At 45.6% G+C, this 14,777-nt stretch overlaps 1 protein-coding gene across 2 annotated transcripts in view; it reads right to left on the minus strand.

Moving 5' to 3' along the window:
- Positions 1–234: 234 nt before the first annotated feature.
- The window catches only part of HSD17B2 (hydroxysteroid 17-beta dehydrogenase 2), an 87,297-nt gene continuing 72,754 nt past the window's right edge, over positions 235–14,777 (minus strand). For both annotated transcript variants that reach the window (XM_073659784.1, XM_073659783.1), the window contains exons 2-5: positions 11,884–12,096; positions 9,056–9,241; positions 2,255–2,392; positions 235–847 (exon numbers count right to left, since the gene is read on the minus strand). In XM_073659784.1, the coding sequence (XP_073515885.1) occupies positions 483–847; positions 2,255–2,392; positions 9,056–9,241; positions 11,884–12,096 (902 nt within the window). In that variant the 3' untranslated portion in view covers positions 235–482. The remainder of the gene's footprint in view (positions 848–2,254; positions 2,393–9,055; positions 9,242–11,883; positions 12,097–14,777) is intronic.

A 14,777-nucleotide genomic window follows, 5' to 3' on the forward strand; every position in this document is an offset into this window, starting at 1 on the left:
AAAAAGTTTGGAAGCAATGTTATACATTCGTGGGTGGGCTGACTATTTGAGTATAGGAAAGGAGGGGGTGTCCTAACCCAATAGAAAGCAATGCGTTCCCCATCATGACCGTGACTGGTGGTGGTAGGTGGCTCATGACCATTTTTAGTCCAGACCTATGTGACTGCTTCTGATCTAGTGCACGTCACCTGGTTTTTATCCACTCTGATACATCATATATCTCCACTAAAGCAGTAACTAAAAAGTCACATTTAATAAAAAATTTAGGATACAAAAATCCCAAGACGGGTAATACAAAATGTGATCAGACTTCATTCCTGAAGAACGCACCACCCATAGTAACCTATTCAACACTGATTTCCCGTCTTTAGTCCATAAAAGAAAACAAAAATAAAAAGTTGTAAAATTTTCATGAAGCATGTTGGAAGTCTTCATGTGTTTTTGTAAAAATAAATTCCACTGTCCCAACGTCAACGGAAGTTCTAGTCCATTTTATTATTAGACTTGGAATTCCGCAGGGATCTTGGTAGGATATTCCGGTGGGTTTGGAAGGTTTGTTTTGCAAAGTTATCGTAAACCCAAAGAGGGAAATAGCGGAACAAACAAGGGATGAGATATGCACACTGGCCCGGCGTGTAGGAGAAGTAGGGTTCTCGAGCCAGAAGAGCGTGACACACGTCTTCCAGGACTGGGGATAGGTCTGAGGAGGTGATCGTAGACATTGTGTAGTGAAGGTCCTTCAAGGTGGCCAGATAGTCCTCACCATAATCTTCTTTCACGTCCGGCATGATGTTATCCAGAATGTTCTTGTATTGACTTGACCAAAGTTCTCGAGATCCAAAAATATCTGCAAGCAGAAGGCGGCACGTCTGGTTTATGGAGCTTGTATAATTTATGAGGTATATTCCCAACATGAATGTAAAACAAGCAGTCATAAATTATGGACGACTCCTCGGTGGGTTCGCGGGCTCCTATACGAGGAGTGGACGGACTCGCAATGATATGTGTTTTTTAATTAGATGACCTCATAAATATGTAAATTACACCATGGGCTCTCGTGTGGGTTTTTCCATGTGTGTATAGCCCTTATCTTGTCGTGCTGACATCGTCTACTTATAGAGTATGGTGGAAACGTGATTATTGCGAGAGAGGGCTGGCGGGAGAAGGTGGAATAATTTTAGGGTAAATTAATTTCAGGTCCTTTTAAGTCTTCATTTCTTAGCCTAAAAATTCAAAGAAGATGACCTCGTACCAAAGATTACAGTGGGTCAACCAATGTGGTGCTGGGTTCAGCCACCTAGGACAGAAGAGTCTACGTCTAGGAGACCTAGGTCTAAGTCTATGAGTCTAGGTCTGCAGAAAGATCTAGGGTTTTTTTTCATTACTAACTATAGAGGCGAGAAACCATCAAAATATTAAAAATACTGGGACTAACCTAGACTTGGCCCCCAAGCACCAAGGGCCCCATCGCAGTCAATTTCTGACGTTGACGCCCAAGATGATGGCCAATCAAGAGGTGCCCCAATTAGCAGCACGGTGGTTGGCACTTTTACCCTCCTACATCGGGATCCGGAGTTTGATTTTAACCGGGACTTTTACTCTTTTACATTGAGATCCAGAGTTTGATTTTAAAAGGGACCAATATCAGCTTGGAGTTTGCATATTTTTTTTTTACTTAGATAAAAATAAACTCTGTGGTGCTCCACATCGGGCTATGAAGATGACCCAGAGTGTTCCCATGTGAGCAGCACTGAGACCCCCATTGTGTCTTGGTTTTGCTTTAAGACTTCTGTGTTGCTAGGCTTGCCTCACACCTTTTCCTGTACTCCACCTGCCCGGCTGAGGTCTCCTGGCATCTTCCGCCTACCTGCCTGTGGTCTCCTGTCCCTCGGCTCCATCTATCTACTGTGCCAATGCCCGTGGCAGTGAGCCCACCCAGACATTGGGCTTGGAGGATCCACCTGACCTAGTGAGCCTAATAGAAGTGGTCATAAATCAGATGCAGCTGAGAGGAGCTCAGAAGAAGACAGATAAGAGTTACAAACTCTGTATCAGAATGAGCTCACTGATGGATTTTCAGTTAACTTATTCACTTATTATTTTAAGCAAATTTGCATAAGTCCCACCTGTACAGTGTGTTTGGATCTAAGCCTGATCAGATCTACAAGACGCTTGTGTGATCTTTCCATTTATGTTTCTGCTTGTTTTCACCCAGCAAGAAGGATGACACCGTCCTTCACACACATATACGTACTTGTCTTGAAGCCGCTCGGGTGGACGGCGGACACTCTCACTCCCCACTTGAAGAGATCTTGGCGCATCACGGCAGAAAACATGGTCAGAGCCGCTTTAGAGGCCGCGTAAGCTGCAAACCCAGGAATTGGCGCATGTCCTGAAGAAGACGAGAAGACGGATGAAGAAAATGCCGCCAATCACCAAACACCAGCAAATCCCAATACAGCGGAGATGTCCGGATAATTCTCCAGTGCTCGGATCATGTTGGGGGTTGTAGTATTTTGTGCTTAGAATATATTAGAATTGTAATATACTCATATCCAGTGTTTGACATGGTGTTGGGGGTTGTAGTATTCTGTATATATAATGGAATTGTAATATGATGATATCCAGTGTTTGCCATGATGTTGGGGGTTGTAGTAGTCTATGTATAGAATATAGTAGGATTGTAATATGATCATATCCACTGTTCGGATCATGTTGGGGGTTGTAGTATTCTGTGTATAGAATTGTAATATGATGATATCCAGTGTTTGCCATGATGTTGGGGGTTGTAGTGTTCTATCTACGTAATGACATAGTGTGGAGTATGAGTGTGACCTAAGTACAATCGCTCCACAGCTCCGAGTTCCCGCACGCCGCACCCGTCTCCTTCATCCGACTGATGTTTGGGAAATTCTTTTCTAATAAGAGGACCATATAATGATGGAAGCTCTTTCATCGTCCCCCTTCTCCTGCCCCGAGTCCTCTCTATCATATACATGGGCCCCTGCCATGACTCCTATAGGGGCCGCTGTATCTCTCACAGACGCCCCCCCCCCCCCCGCAGTGGTCGGAGGGCTCCGCTCTGCTGAATACTTTAACGCTTGTTCTATTAGTTAATCCCCATTGAGATGAATAGCAGCTCGAGGTCGCGGTGACCTGGGACCGATCCTTTCACAGCGTCGGGTCGTACATGCAGTCAGGGGATATAACCGCACGTACCGTTCATTGTGCAGAAAAAAATCCTTTTCATCTGATATCAAGCTAGAACTTGTATGTGCTGTGAGACGTGCGGACTAATCCGGCACAGACACACCGTCTAGTTGCACAGTTATAAGTGGCTCTGGATTTGGATCTTTTCTGGGGTTAACGAGATGCAAATAATCCGATCGCGCTGTGATCCTGACAACTCTGCTGCAATCCCTATGGGGGCTCTGTAACATGGGGCAGAAGGGTTGGATCATTTCTGACCAATGTTATTTCCTAAGAGATAAGCGGTGTTATTGGGACCTGGCAGCCACTTATCTCCTCTGCATCATGTTCCGTCGGTCTGACCGTGCAAGTTTAATGACGTATATACATTTGCTTTATACCCAGGGTTATTCTTGCTCTCCTACCTCCATCTATTCATACTGACTTGTAAGGGTAGAGAACTTCTAAAAGGTTAAATGAGTTATCCAAACTCCAGGGGCCCAAATTGTTATATACATGAAAGTGAAATATGTGAAGGGGGCTGGCTGACTGGCATGGGAAATATGTGAAGGCGGCTGGCTGGCTGACTGGCATGGGAAATATGTGAAGGCGGCTGGCTGACTGACTGGCCAGGAAATATGTGAAGGCGGCTGGCTGGCTGACTGGCATGGGAAATATGTGAAGGGGGCTGGCTGACTGGCATGTGAAACATGTGAAGGCGGCTGACTGATTGGCATGTGAAATATGTGAAGGGGACTGACTCGCAATGAAATATGTGAAGAACGCTGGCTGACTGGCATGTGAAATATGTGAAGGCAGCTGGCCGGCATGTGTAATATGTGAAAAGGGCTGACTGACTGGCTTGTGACATGGGCTGGCTGACTGTTACTTTCAATATCCAAACCAGACCCCTTTTCTGTTATGATGCATAAGGGAGAAGGGGGTAGGCTGGCTGCTTATTTTAACTACTAAGCCAGCTTCTTTCTATATCTCCTCATCAGCCATAACAGTGAAGGGATCTGGATTAGTTATTTAACTAAGCCGTCAGCCAGCCGCCTTTCACACACAATAACCAATCCTGCCTCTTTCTTTGTCACGGCCAATACAAAGATGGTGAGGCGGTTGGTTGGTTGCTCGTTTTAATAGCTAAGCCAGCCAGCCATGCATCAGCCATGACAGAGAAGGGGGCCTCACTAAGCTATTGAAATAAGCAGTCGGCCAGCCCCTTCACACATACAATTCTCTTTCCATGTATCAGTCATGACAGAGAAGGTAGATGGTTATTGGCACTGATGACTTGCTGACACACAAAACACTCTCTTGGGTTGAGCCTAGAGCCGGAAGTAGAGATGTCAAATCTGGGATTGGAGTCGACACTTAAAGGGGTATTCCTGTGGTGCCCTGCTACGCACTTGTGCCACAGAACCCAGAAGGGTGCATGGATGGACTTCTCCACAAGAGGCCCTCACACATTCACACACCTCCACCCTACCACCTCAGACCAGCAGAGGGAGCCCTGATAGGGATATATAAAGGGAGGGTGGAGCCAGGCAGATGAGTTTAGTTTAGAGTTTAGTCAGAGAGTAGTTAGTTGTTCAGAGAGGAACAGAGCTCAGAGTGAGCTGAGAGTGTGCTGACGCTCAGAGAGCAGCGAAGAGGCAGCACGCTGGCTGCCGTGCTTAGGCGAGCCAAGGCCTACAGCACGTGTGAAGGCCTAGTGAGGGCCTTGAGTGGGCCGAAGGTGAGAGGAGAAGGAAGAAGTAGCAAGGGGGGCAGAGGAGCATACCAGGCTCACCCCGAGATATATACCGGACACCGGGTCCGCGCCTACAGGGACTCTTTACACCCAGTAGGGACTACCGGACTACAGGTCCCAGGTTTGTCAAACGCTGACTACAGTACCAGGGCTAGGAGTCACGGAGGCCCCAGCGTCCAGGGAGAGTGATCTCCAAAGAGAAGGCCCTACCACCAAGTCAGCAGGTGCAAGGGAGAGAGAGACAGTAACCAAGCTAGGCCTAGTTCCAGGCAGGACAGAAGCTTAGCGAGAAAAGCCACGGATCAGGAGGCCCTATACCCACTCACTGGGGAGAGTCCAAAAGTGCACCCTTCGCCCGGAGTACCCTGGACCGTGCCTGCACCATCACCAGTAAAGGTACTGAAGCTTACCCCGTGTGCGAGTCCGTCTTTCCTCCAGGACCATCCTGCCGTCTCTCCCCAGCATCCTCTATTACACACCACGCTGCCCTGGAGCTAGCTCTACCTGTGGAGAGCCACACCATCTCTGCTGCCGTAACACCCGCTCCAGAGGACTGCTCCGCAGCGGCGGCACCTCTTTTGCCGCATTCCACAGGTGGAGTCACAAACTTTCCAAATCCCCTATTAAAATAACCCTTTTTACTGACCGCCCTGGGTCATGTACCGGGCCAGCCACCGTGATATCCCCCACCAGCATACGCAGAGGCCCGGCTGCCGAGTACTCCCACGGCCCAGGGGGCGTGTTGTGACACCAAGACATGATGCGCCCCCTGGGCCGTGGGAGTACTCGGCAGCCGGGCCTCTGCGTATGTCGGTGGGGGATATCACGGTGGCTGGCCCGGTCCGTGACCCAGGGCGGTCAGTAAAAAGAGGAATTTTAATAGGGGATTTGGAATGTTTGTGACGCCACCTGTGGAATGCGGCAAAAGGGGTGCCGCCGCTGCGGAGCAGTCCTCTGGAGCGGGTGTTACGGCAGCAGGGATGGTGTGGCTCTCCACAGGTAGAGCTAGCTCCAGGGCAGCGTGGGGTGTAATAGAGGATGCTGGGGAGAGACTGCAGGATGGTCCCGGAGGAAAGACGGACACTCACACGGGGGTAAGCTTCAGTACCTTTACTTGTGATGGTGCAGGCACGGTACAGGGTACTCCGGGCGAAGGATGCACTTTTGGACTCTACCCAGTGAGCGGGTATAGGGCCTCCTGATCCGTGGCTTTTCTCGCTAAGCTTCTGACCTGCCTGGAACTAGGCCTAGCTTGGTTACTGTCTCTCTCTCCATGGCACCTGCTGACATGGTGGTAGGGCCTTCTTTTTGGAGATCACTCTCCCTGGACGCTGGGGCCTCCGTGACTCCTAGCCCTGGTACTGTAGTCAGCGTTTGGCAAACCTGGGACCTGTAGTCCTCCAGGGGTTCCGGTAGTCCCTACTGGGTGTAAAGAGTCCCTGTAGGCGCGGACCCGGTGTCCGGTATATATCTCGGGGTGAGCCTGGTATGCTCCTCTGCCCCCCTTGCTACTTCTTCCTTCTCCTCTCGCCTTCGACCCACTCAAGGCCCTCACTAGGCCTTCACACGTGCTGTAGGCCTTGGCTCGCCTAAGCACGGCAGCCAGCGTGCTGCCTCTTCGCTGCTCTCTGAGCGTCAGCACACTCTCAGCTCACTCTGAGCTCTGTTCCTCGCTGAACAACTAACTACTCTCTGACTAAACTCTAAACTAAGCTCAGCTGCCTGACTCCACCCTCCCTGTATATATCCCTATCAGGGCTCCCTCTGCTGGTCTGAGGTGGTAGGGTGGAGGTGTGTGAATGTGTGAGGGCCTCTTGTGGAGAAGTCCATCCATGCACCCTTCTGGGTTCTGTGGCACCAGTGCGTAGCAGGGCGCCACATTCTCATCTCCAAGATCCTATCCCAATATGTAGCAGGTGTAATAACTATAATATTAGCAAATACCTCCAATTAGAAATGGAGTATAGTTCTTCTGATTAGCTATGTCGCTTACACCATGTGCAGGACATTGCAGTAGCTTAGGTATCCACGGTTATGACCACTCATGTAGTGACAGTTGTTAGTGGTCGTAACCATGGATATCTAAGCTACTGCAGTGCCCTGCACATGAGGTAAGCTGATCAAGTTAGTTTTGTTTGGATGCTGCATATTATTGGGTCACTATATGGAGGTTTTATATGGGTTGTATATGGCGGTATTATTTAGACAAAAAATTGCTCCTAAAAAAAAAATGGCATAAAGTTGAGATATCGACTATGCTATAAAACCAATTTTGGGACCCTCCGAACTCACAGGTCTTGTCCACAGCAGACTACCAGCCATGGTGAACCGAGACCATCACATTTAAGTTTTATCCGTGTAGTAACAATGTAAGCAATGGCGACGTCGCTCTGCCCAGAGCCTCGATTTTGTCCTTCCGCGTGTAAACCAGAGATTATGTATGTGCAATTACAATCACATAACAAACTAATTAAATAATCAAAGAGCCAATTACTGAGCTGTGACAAGCCAGTTCTGGCAAACTAATGAGCTCATTAATTAATAGTCAGGATCTTAGACTTGGCTTTTGGAGATTTGATTGATCCACCCGCTAATATTTATATACATAACTGACAGTATGATTGTACGTCGGCGGTGTAGGGTAGTAGACGAGGGCTGCAGGTGCACAGGGCATCATACCATGGCGTCTGTCAATCACTCGCCTCCCTCTGCCATGCTGATCAATGCAAACAAAAACTTTGCAGCACTGGGGTCCTGCAAGGGGTTTGCGTGGGTTTCCTCCAGGTTCTCCGGTTTCCTCCTACACTCCAAAGACATACTGATAGGGAGTTTAAGGTGGGGACAGTGATGATGATGTCTGTAAAGGGCTGCGAAATATGATGACACTATATGAGTAAAATAAATAATGCTCAAATGCAACCAGAGTAAATTGTACTGAGATAGATAAATCCAACCCTTGAAGAAGCGTCGGCGAAACTGACATTGACTTAGAATGTATTTTTTAGTGGCATCTATTTATTTTACTCGCTTATATAGCACCATCATATTCCGCAGCACTTTAGATACATCATCATCTCTGTCCTCATTGGGGCTCACAATCTATATTCCCTATCAGTATGTCTTTGGAGTGTGGGAGGAAACCGGAGAACCCGGAGGAAACCCACGCAAACACAGGGAGAACATACAAAGCTGTTGTCCTTGGTGGGATTTGAGCCCAGGACCCCATTCATTAGATTGAATTACTATTATTTACTTATGCAGAATGCACTTTCGATTATCTGATTAATAATACCGCTGTAGATCTGTTTTGGCAACTTGATGATTTTTCGCTATTTTATTATCTTTTTTTTTAATGTTTCATAAATAAAATAAGGAATAAAGAAATATATGCTTTCAATTATATTTCTGGCATCATCATTGTAGGTTTGATAAATAGCTCAGCTAGTTTTCCTCTTGGCCATTACAAAGAAGGAGCTCGCTGACTGCTCAGATAATAATACAGAAAAAGGGGGAGACTTCCCAGCCTCCTGGAAGAATTGATTAAATTTCATGGACATTGTCAAAGACTCCTGAAAACTAGCGGCAATTCATGAAAGTTTTTTATATTCAATAAGGTGTAGTAAAAGTTTTTAGGGGTATGATACACAAACGATATCTACTGGCCGAACAATGATTAGGCTGACAGCTATCACTCCCGATTCCTCTGTGCAACAGCGAGCACTCCTGTGTTCTCTACGAGAAAGCCACTGCTAGACTCCTCTGGCGGTGGCTTATCTCGTACAGAACAAAGGGATCGGGAGCCCAAAACTGGACATGTTCTTATCTCCCCCCTACATCATCTATCAGGGAAGGTCTCACACACAGAAAGGGAACACTCGACAATTGGCAACTCCCATGAAGTCTCAGTATACCACACTGTGTACGTTTCTGACCAGATAACCTTGTATAGAATAGCGTAATCTGACGTACCAACATATTCTGGCCCAAAGGAGGCCGAAAGGACAGTTTTTTGCCCTTTCTAATATAAGTCAATATCGTACACGTGGAAGATAAAGTGAGAAACAACTCGTTATCTACTATTCACACCACACGTTATACTAATCCTCTTACCCGCCATGCTAGATATGGTGACGAGTCTTCCCTTGGCTTTCCTGAGTAAGGGCATAAACATCTTGGTGACTTGAACGACTCCGATGAAATTCACGTCCATACATTGCTTGTAGATGCTAATGGGTAGCAATTCTCCATCAGCCATGTAGCCAAGAACTCCAGCGTTGTGCACGATACCCCACAGACCTATATCAAGGAAAACAAAAAGGTATGTGAGTGTTAAATACTTGAGGTCCAGATGGATCTCTGATATATTGCGAGGGGGTACTGCTTCTCCTTACAAGTTGTATCTGGATTCTTACAGACAGTATTCCCTGGGAGAAGGTAAGATTTCACCTACATGAAGGGTGCACCACTAGAGACATTGGCTACCATGAGACTCAATACCAAAAGTTTTTAGAACATTTGGAGTCCATGACTGACGCAATGAATAGAAGGATAGTGGGCAAAGCCGCCACCTCCCCGGATCACAAAGGCTTGGTAGATGGCTGCTTAGCAGGTCACTACAGCAGTTAGATCCTCAAGTGACCAATAAAGTTCTTCTTTTATGTGATTCACGATGATGGATCCGGTAGTTTGGGTCCAAACACTCAACAACTGCCCAGTTGGATGTGAATATGAAGCTCCTGAACTCTAAGGCACAATCTGTAATAGGCTCCCAATTTACTAATTATAATATTGGGGGTCCTTCCAAGGTCGGGTGTGACGAATACCTCTGTACGCCCTATAGTGGCGCCACTGTGTCTAGTAATGGTTCTGATGTCACCTACTAATTGTCTATTAAATATCTGCTTATCATAAAGGCTTCTTGATAAGATTTCTACAAGTGGTGGCTCACACAAGTTGTGGTGGCTCACACAAGTAGTGGTGGCTCACACAAGTAGTGGTGGCTCACACTGTGTACATCTTGCCGCCATGGTTGCTGTAAGCAGCTAATCGTGGGGGGGTGTTGGATTTAGGACCCCTGCCGATCTGATATCGATGGCCAGTCCTACAGAAAGTCCATCAATATCATATTCGTGGAAAACCCATAACCAATGTTCAAGAGATTCTTGTGTCTCATCTGCTATTAGTATTCACTGCATTAACTGTACTGTGAAAATCTACATCTGGCCGGTCCCTATAGACGGTATAATATGATGCGATGTTTCTTTGGTCTCCCAAGGTTGCTCTGTTTAATTCAGTGGAAGCTATTCAACACCGAAATATATTCACAGTCAGTAGTCGGTCCCGTCCATTGTGTGCTTGTCTAAAGAGCATATTTACATTCAGACACAATGTATGCGCCGGCTGTATTTCACCCCTTCCACATCTCCATGCATAATTCCATAATTGTAGGCTTTGCTTAGAAGGTATCTGCTTCCATAATCAGCTGCTAAAAAAATCAATGCTCCTCAAAAGGTGTCTCAGAAACCCCTTGAGTAGGACTCTTCGCTTTGCTGAAGAATACGATGAATGGTCATTATTAATACATCCATGGAGACTGATTTGTATAGCTGATTTAAATAGGCTATGATGGTCCTTGGGATAAAGAGTTCAGCTGGTTAAACATGGAAGGTATCTAAATCCGCTGGTATGGATGGCATGGAACAACTATCCAGAGCTCAACTGTTGATGGAGAATGACCATGTTGGATTTCGGAATGCCAGATCCTTCATCCCTTTGAGAGATAGATGGCTCTAGAAGTGTCTTATTGGCCTCCCCTTTAAAACAAACATGAATGCCTGACCAAACATGCATGTTTAACTAGAGTTGGCAGTCATAACCTTTGCCAACCTTCTCATCTACGTAGGCTTGACCCTCTAATCCAAGAAATATCAATGAAGAAATCTAGAGGTAGGATAGGAGGTAGAGTTAGGTAGGATCTTCTTGTAGGATAGTGAGCATGGCATGTTTAGTTGGACTTTATCCTACCAAGATTCCTGCTGAATGGTTATGTTGGCCATTTAAAGGGATTAGGCGCCAGGTCAAAACTGATGCCTATCGGTAACTCTACAGAAAAATATAGCGATGAAGTGCCTTGAAATATTCCAGTGGCCCATCTAAACATGCCATGCTCATTTTTCATAGCCATGACTACGGTCCATATTGAGCACATTGTTTTTAAAGGGGGTCTGCCAGCACAAAATGACTGTTCAACTCAAACAGTTGAGTGCACCTTCCCACCTACGTATTTTCCATCTATCTCTACCCATAAAAAAGCCAAGAGCTGTAAATAAAGGAAGAGTAGGACGGAAATAGATGGAAAACAAGAAAATGGGAATCTTTGCTTGGTTTGAACAGACATTTTTGTGCTGACAGACTCCTTTTAAGGTTTCGTTCATCAAGATCTCTACAGAGTTGTTTTCATCTTTTGGTCCATGAATGATGACGTCACCAGACGGGCTGTCAAACTGGCGCCTGCTCAGGTGGATGGGCTGGAGTCTGACATGAGAAAGATTCTACATCTAGTTCTCATCGAACCTGGACATCCACTTGGGTAACCCACTTGAATATTGTCTTTATGGCCCCGGATCATAAGTAGGATTGGTCTACGAGTCATTGTCTCAATTCTGATCCTTTCTTAGGTGGCCACATCTGCTTTGGACTCCGCTTCCATGTCGTCTGCATGCAGCGCTATTTTTTTCGACATACATCTTGGCAAAAACCGATGGACAATATTAAAAGGCGATGAGGTCTACCTAGCACACTGCTGATGTTAAAGGAGCCCTACTCTACTTGACCCAAGGCCTTGTATTCTCCATTCCATGCTTTATCACTATATGGAGGAGAGTGTTTTATTTGTCTGGTGATAACTCTTGAGTTTACAGAATTTCTAAAGTATGTACCTGCATCTTGAACCCGATTTTTCACTTCATCGTAGACCGTCTTTATCTGTCCTTGGTTTGTGACATCAAGTTGGATCAACGATAGTCTTGAAGAACAAACCCTCCTAAGTTCTTCGGCACCTTGCCCTTTCTTATCCAAAACACCAGCGTAGACAAGAACACCCAGTTCATCAAAGTACTTAGCCAAAGCGTGTCCAAGTCCCGAATCGCACCCTAAACAAAGGAAAGAAAGGTGAGAAAATGTTGCAAGGCCCATCCAAAGCAAACAGCTCACCCCCACATCAGCCAGGAATGGAGCTTGTTGACTAAAAGCTACGAAACTCTACAGAAGCATTAACTGTCTTGGTGATTTCTACATCAGTAACCACATAGCCCAAGGCTTGGGTTGATTGGAGGAGACATTGTTTTTCCATTAGAGATAATCCCTTCATTGAACAAAATAGCAAACACCTTCTGACATACTTTGCGGTTAAATTTCACATTACAAAGAAAAGAATTGTGTCTGCATGTCTGTAGACGGCACAGGAAGAAAATAAAGCTTTAGATGTGGAGAAGCCAAATCTGTCTTATCCATCAGTACATTTTAATGAGAAAATTCCAATGTAAATAGGTTAGCTTAAAAGTGTTGTAGACATCTGCACGACATGAAGGCAACCACAGTCAACTGACGTGAAAGAACCAACTATGACCTTGGTGGAAAAACCCAAAACATCTGTATCAAAACATGCTCATCTGAAGCCAACGAGCCATTTACGTCCTTAGAGAAAGCGCCCTAGCTATCGGTAAAACATGGAGGCCGTTATACTCAACTGAAGACAAAAAGAAAACCCTCAGACATCAGTACAATGTGGAGGCAACTCGAGTAGTCAAAAAAACATTATACAGCAGTACTGAGCATTGTGTAGATGCGAATCCAGCTCTGGGGTTAGAGACACTTATTAGAAAGCTTCAGTAGTATGGAGGACATTATACAGCATTAGTGAGCATTGTGTAGCTGTAAATCCAGCTCTGGGGTTAGAAACAATTACTAGAAATCTGTAGCAGCATAGGGGACATAATACAGCAGTACTGAGCATTTTGTAGCTGTGAATCCAGCTCTGAGGTTAGGACCATTTATTAGAAAGTAGCAGCAACATGGAGGATATTATACAGTACTAATGAGCATTGAGTAGCTGTGAATCCAGCTCCGGGGTAAGAAACGCTTCTTACAAAACTGCAGCAGTATGGAGGACATTATACAGCAGTACTGAGCATTGGGTAGCTGTGAATCCAGCTTTGGGGTTAGAAACACTTATTAGAAAGCTGCAGCAGTACGGAGGACATTATATAACATTAGTGAGCTTTGTGTAGCTGTAAACCCAGCTTTGGGGTTAAAACACATACTAGAAAGCTGCAGCAGGATGGAGGACATTATACTGCAATACTGAGCAGTACAGTTGTGAATCCAGCACTGAGGTGAGATACACATATCCTAGAAAGCTGCAGCATGATCTGTTGGTGTCTTCTCTCCCGGTTCTCCCATTCTTCGACTCCCTCCTTCCCCACCACTTTCTATAGACTTCAACAGGCAGCTGTGACCTGATCCCTCAGTAATTAGTTCATCTGTCTACTTTTGACCAATAAGGATTTGTGCTGTTTTATTCAGAGTGAAAGATAAATTGAGGAGACAGAGGAAGGGAGTAGGGGCAGAAAAGAAGTGGCTCAGAAGTGGAGAAAAAAGGCATATTCCTCCGATAAGATATATTACAAAGTTTTTCATATTTGCTTGAACTTCTAATTTATGCAAAGTTTATAAAAATGACAATGACTATTTAAGATTTTTTTTAAAGGGTGGTCCTGAATAAAGAGGTTATCGGAAACAGCAGCACTCTTGTCCTTAGGCCACATGTCTATGGGTGGCGCTATTTCTGGAAAAAAAATAGTAATTTTTCAGCTGTTTGATCATAAATCTGAGGTTGATAAGTTAATCAACACAATCTTCAAAGGATCCAAAGCCGAATGCCGGGGTCAACACACTTCCTGCTATTTTCGAACATCAGCCTTGTTTATTTGTGTCGAGATAGAAAATTTGGGTTTATTTACCCTGAAATCTCATCGTCATCATTTAATGAGAGAATATCTGACGAGAACTCGGGAGAGATAAAAGATCATCTTAAACTGCGCTGCTTTCATTCTGGGCTGATCAAGAACAAGACTAAGTTGTTTCTTTGAAGCACATGACGGCTCCGACACATTCTCAATATGCGATATAAATAATTTAGTTTCTTGCAAATAACTTATTGCTTTTTAGAGAAAAGTTCTCAAATTCTCTTTAGATTAATAAATATTAAGGACAGTAATAATTAAGGTGGGTTGCCTAGGACTAAAGACTAGTGTTGAGCGAACATGCTCGACACTGCTCGGTACTCGCCCGAGCATCACGGCGAGCACCGAGCATTTCCGGGTTACTCGGGCGGGAGCTCGGGTCTCCGCCCTGCACGTTTGGCGCTCTTTACAGAGCCAATGAACATGCAGGGATTGCCAGCCAGTCACTGTAATGCCGCAGCCATGTTGTTTGTGTGCATTACAGTGATTGGCTGGCCGCACAGCGTCACCTCGAATATTTAAAACCGGGCGCCGCCATCTTGGACACAGTCGCATGGGATCAGACAGTGTAGGGAGAGTGCTGCTGAGCTAGGGAGAGATATAAACTGCAAAATACTTAGTGTAGGGTCTGTAAAGGCTGCCAGCTCACACAAACAGTCCTTCTCAGGACTAATATCCATCCCAGATATCAGGCAGGCAGGCTGTATAGGAGACACAGTGGTTATACCAGAAAACGCTGCATTACAGTCCTGTGTGCTGCTCCTGTTGCTGAAATTGCTGGACTTGGCTCCAGGTCTCGGGGGCCAGGA

Source organism: Phyllobates terribilis, unplaced genomic scaffold (assembly GCF_046119375.1).
Source record: "Phyllobates terribilis strain yellow unplaced genomic scaffold, ASM4611937v1 Scaffold_14__1_contigs__length_39327217, whole genome shotgun sequence".
Lineage (NCBI taxonomy): Eukaryota > Metazoa > Chordata > Amphibia > Anura > Dendrobatidae > Phyllobates > Phyllobates terribilis.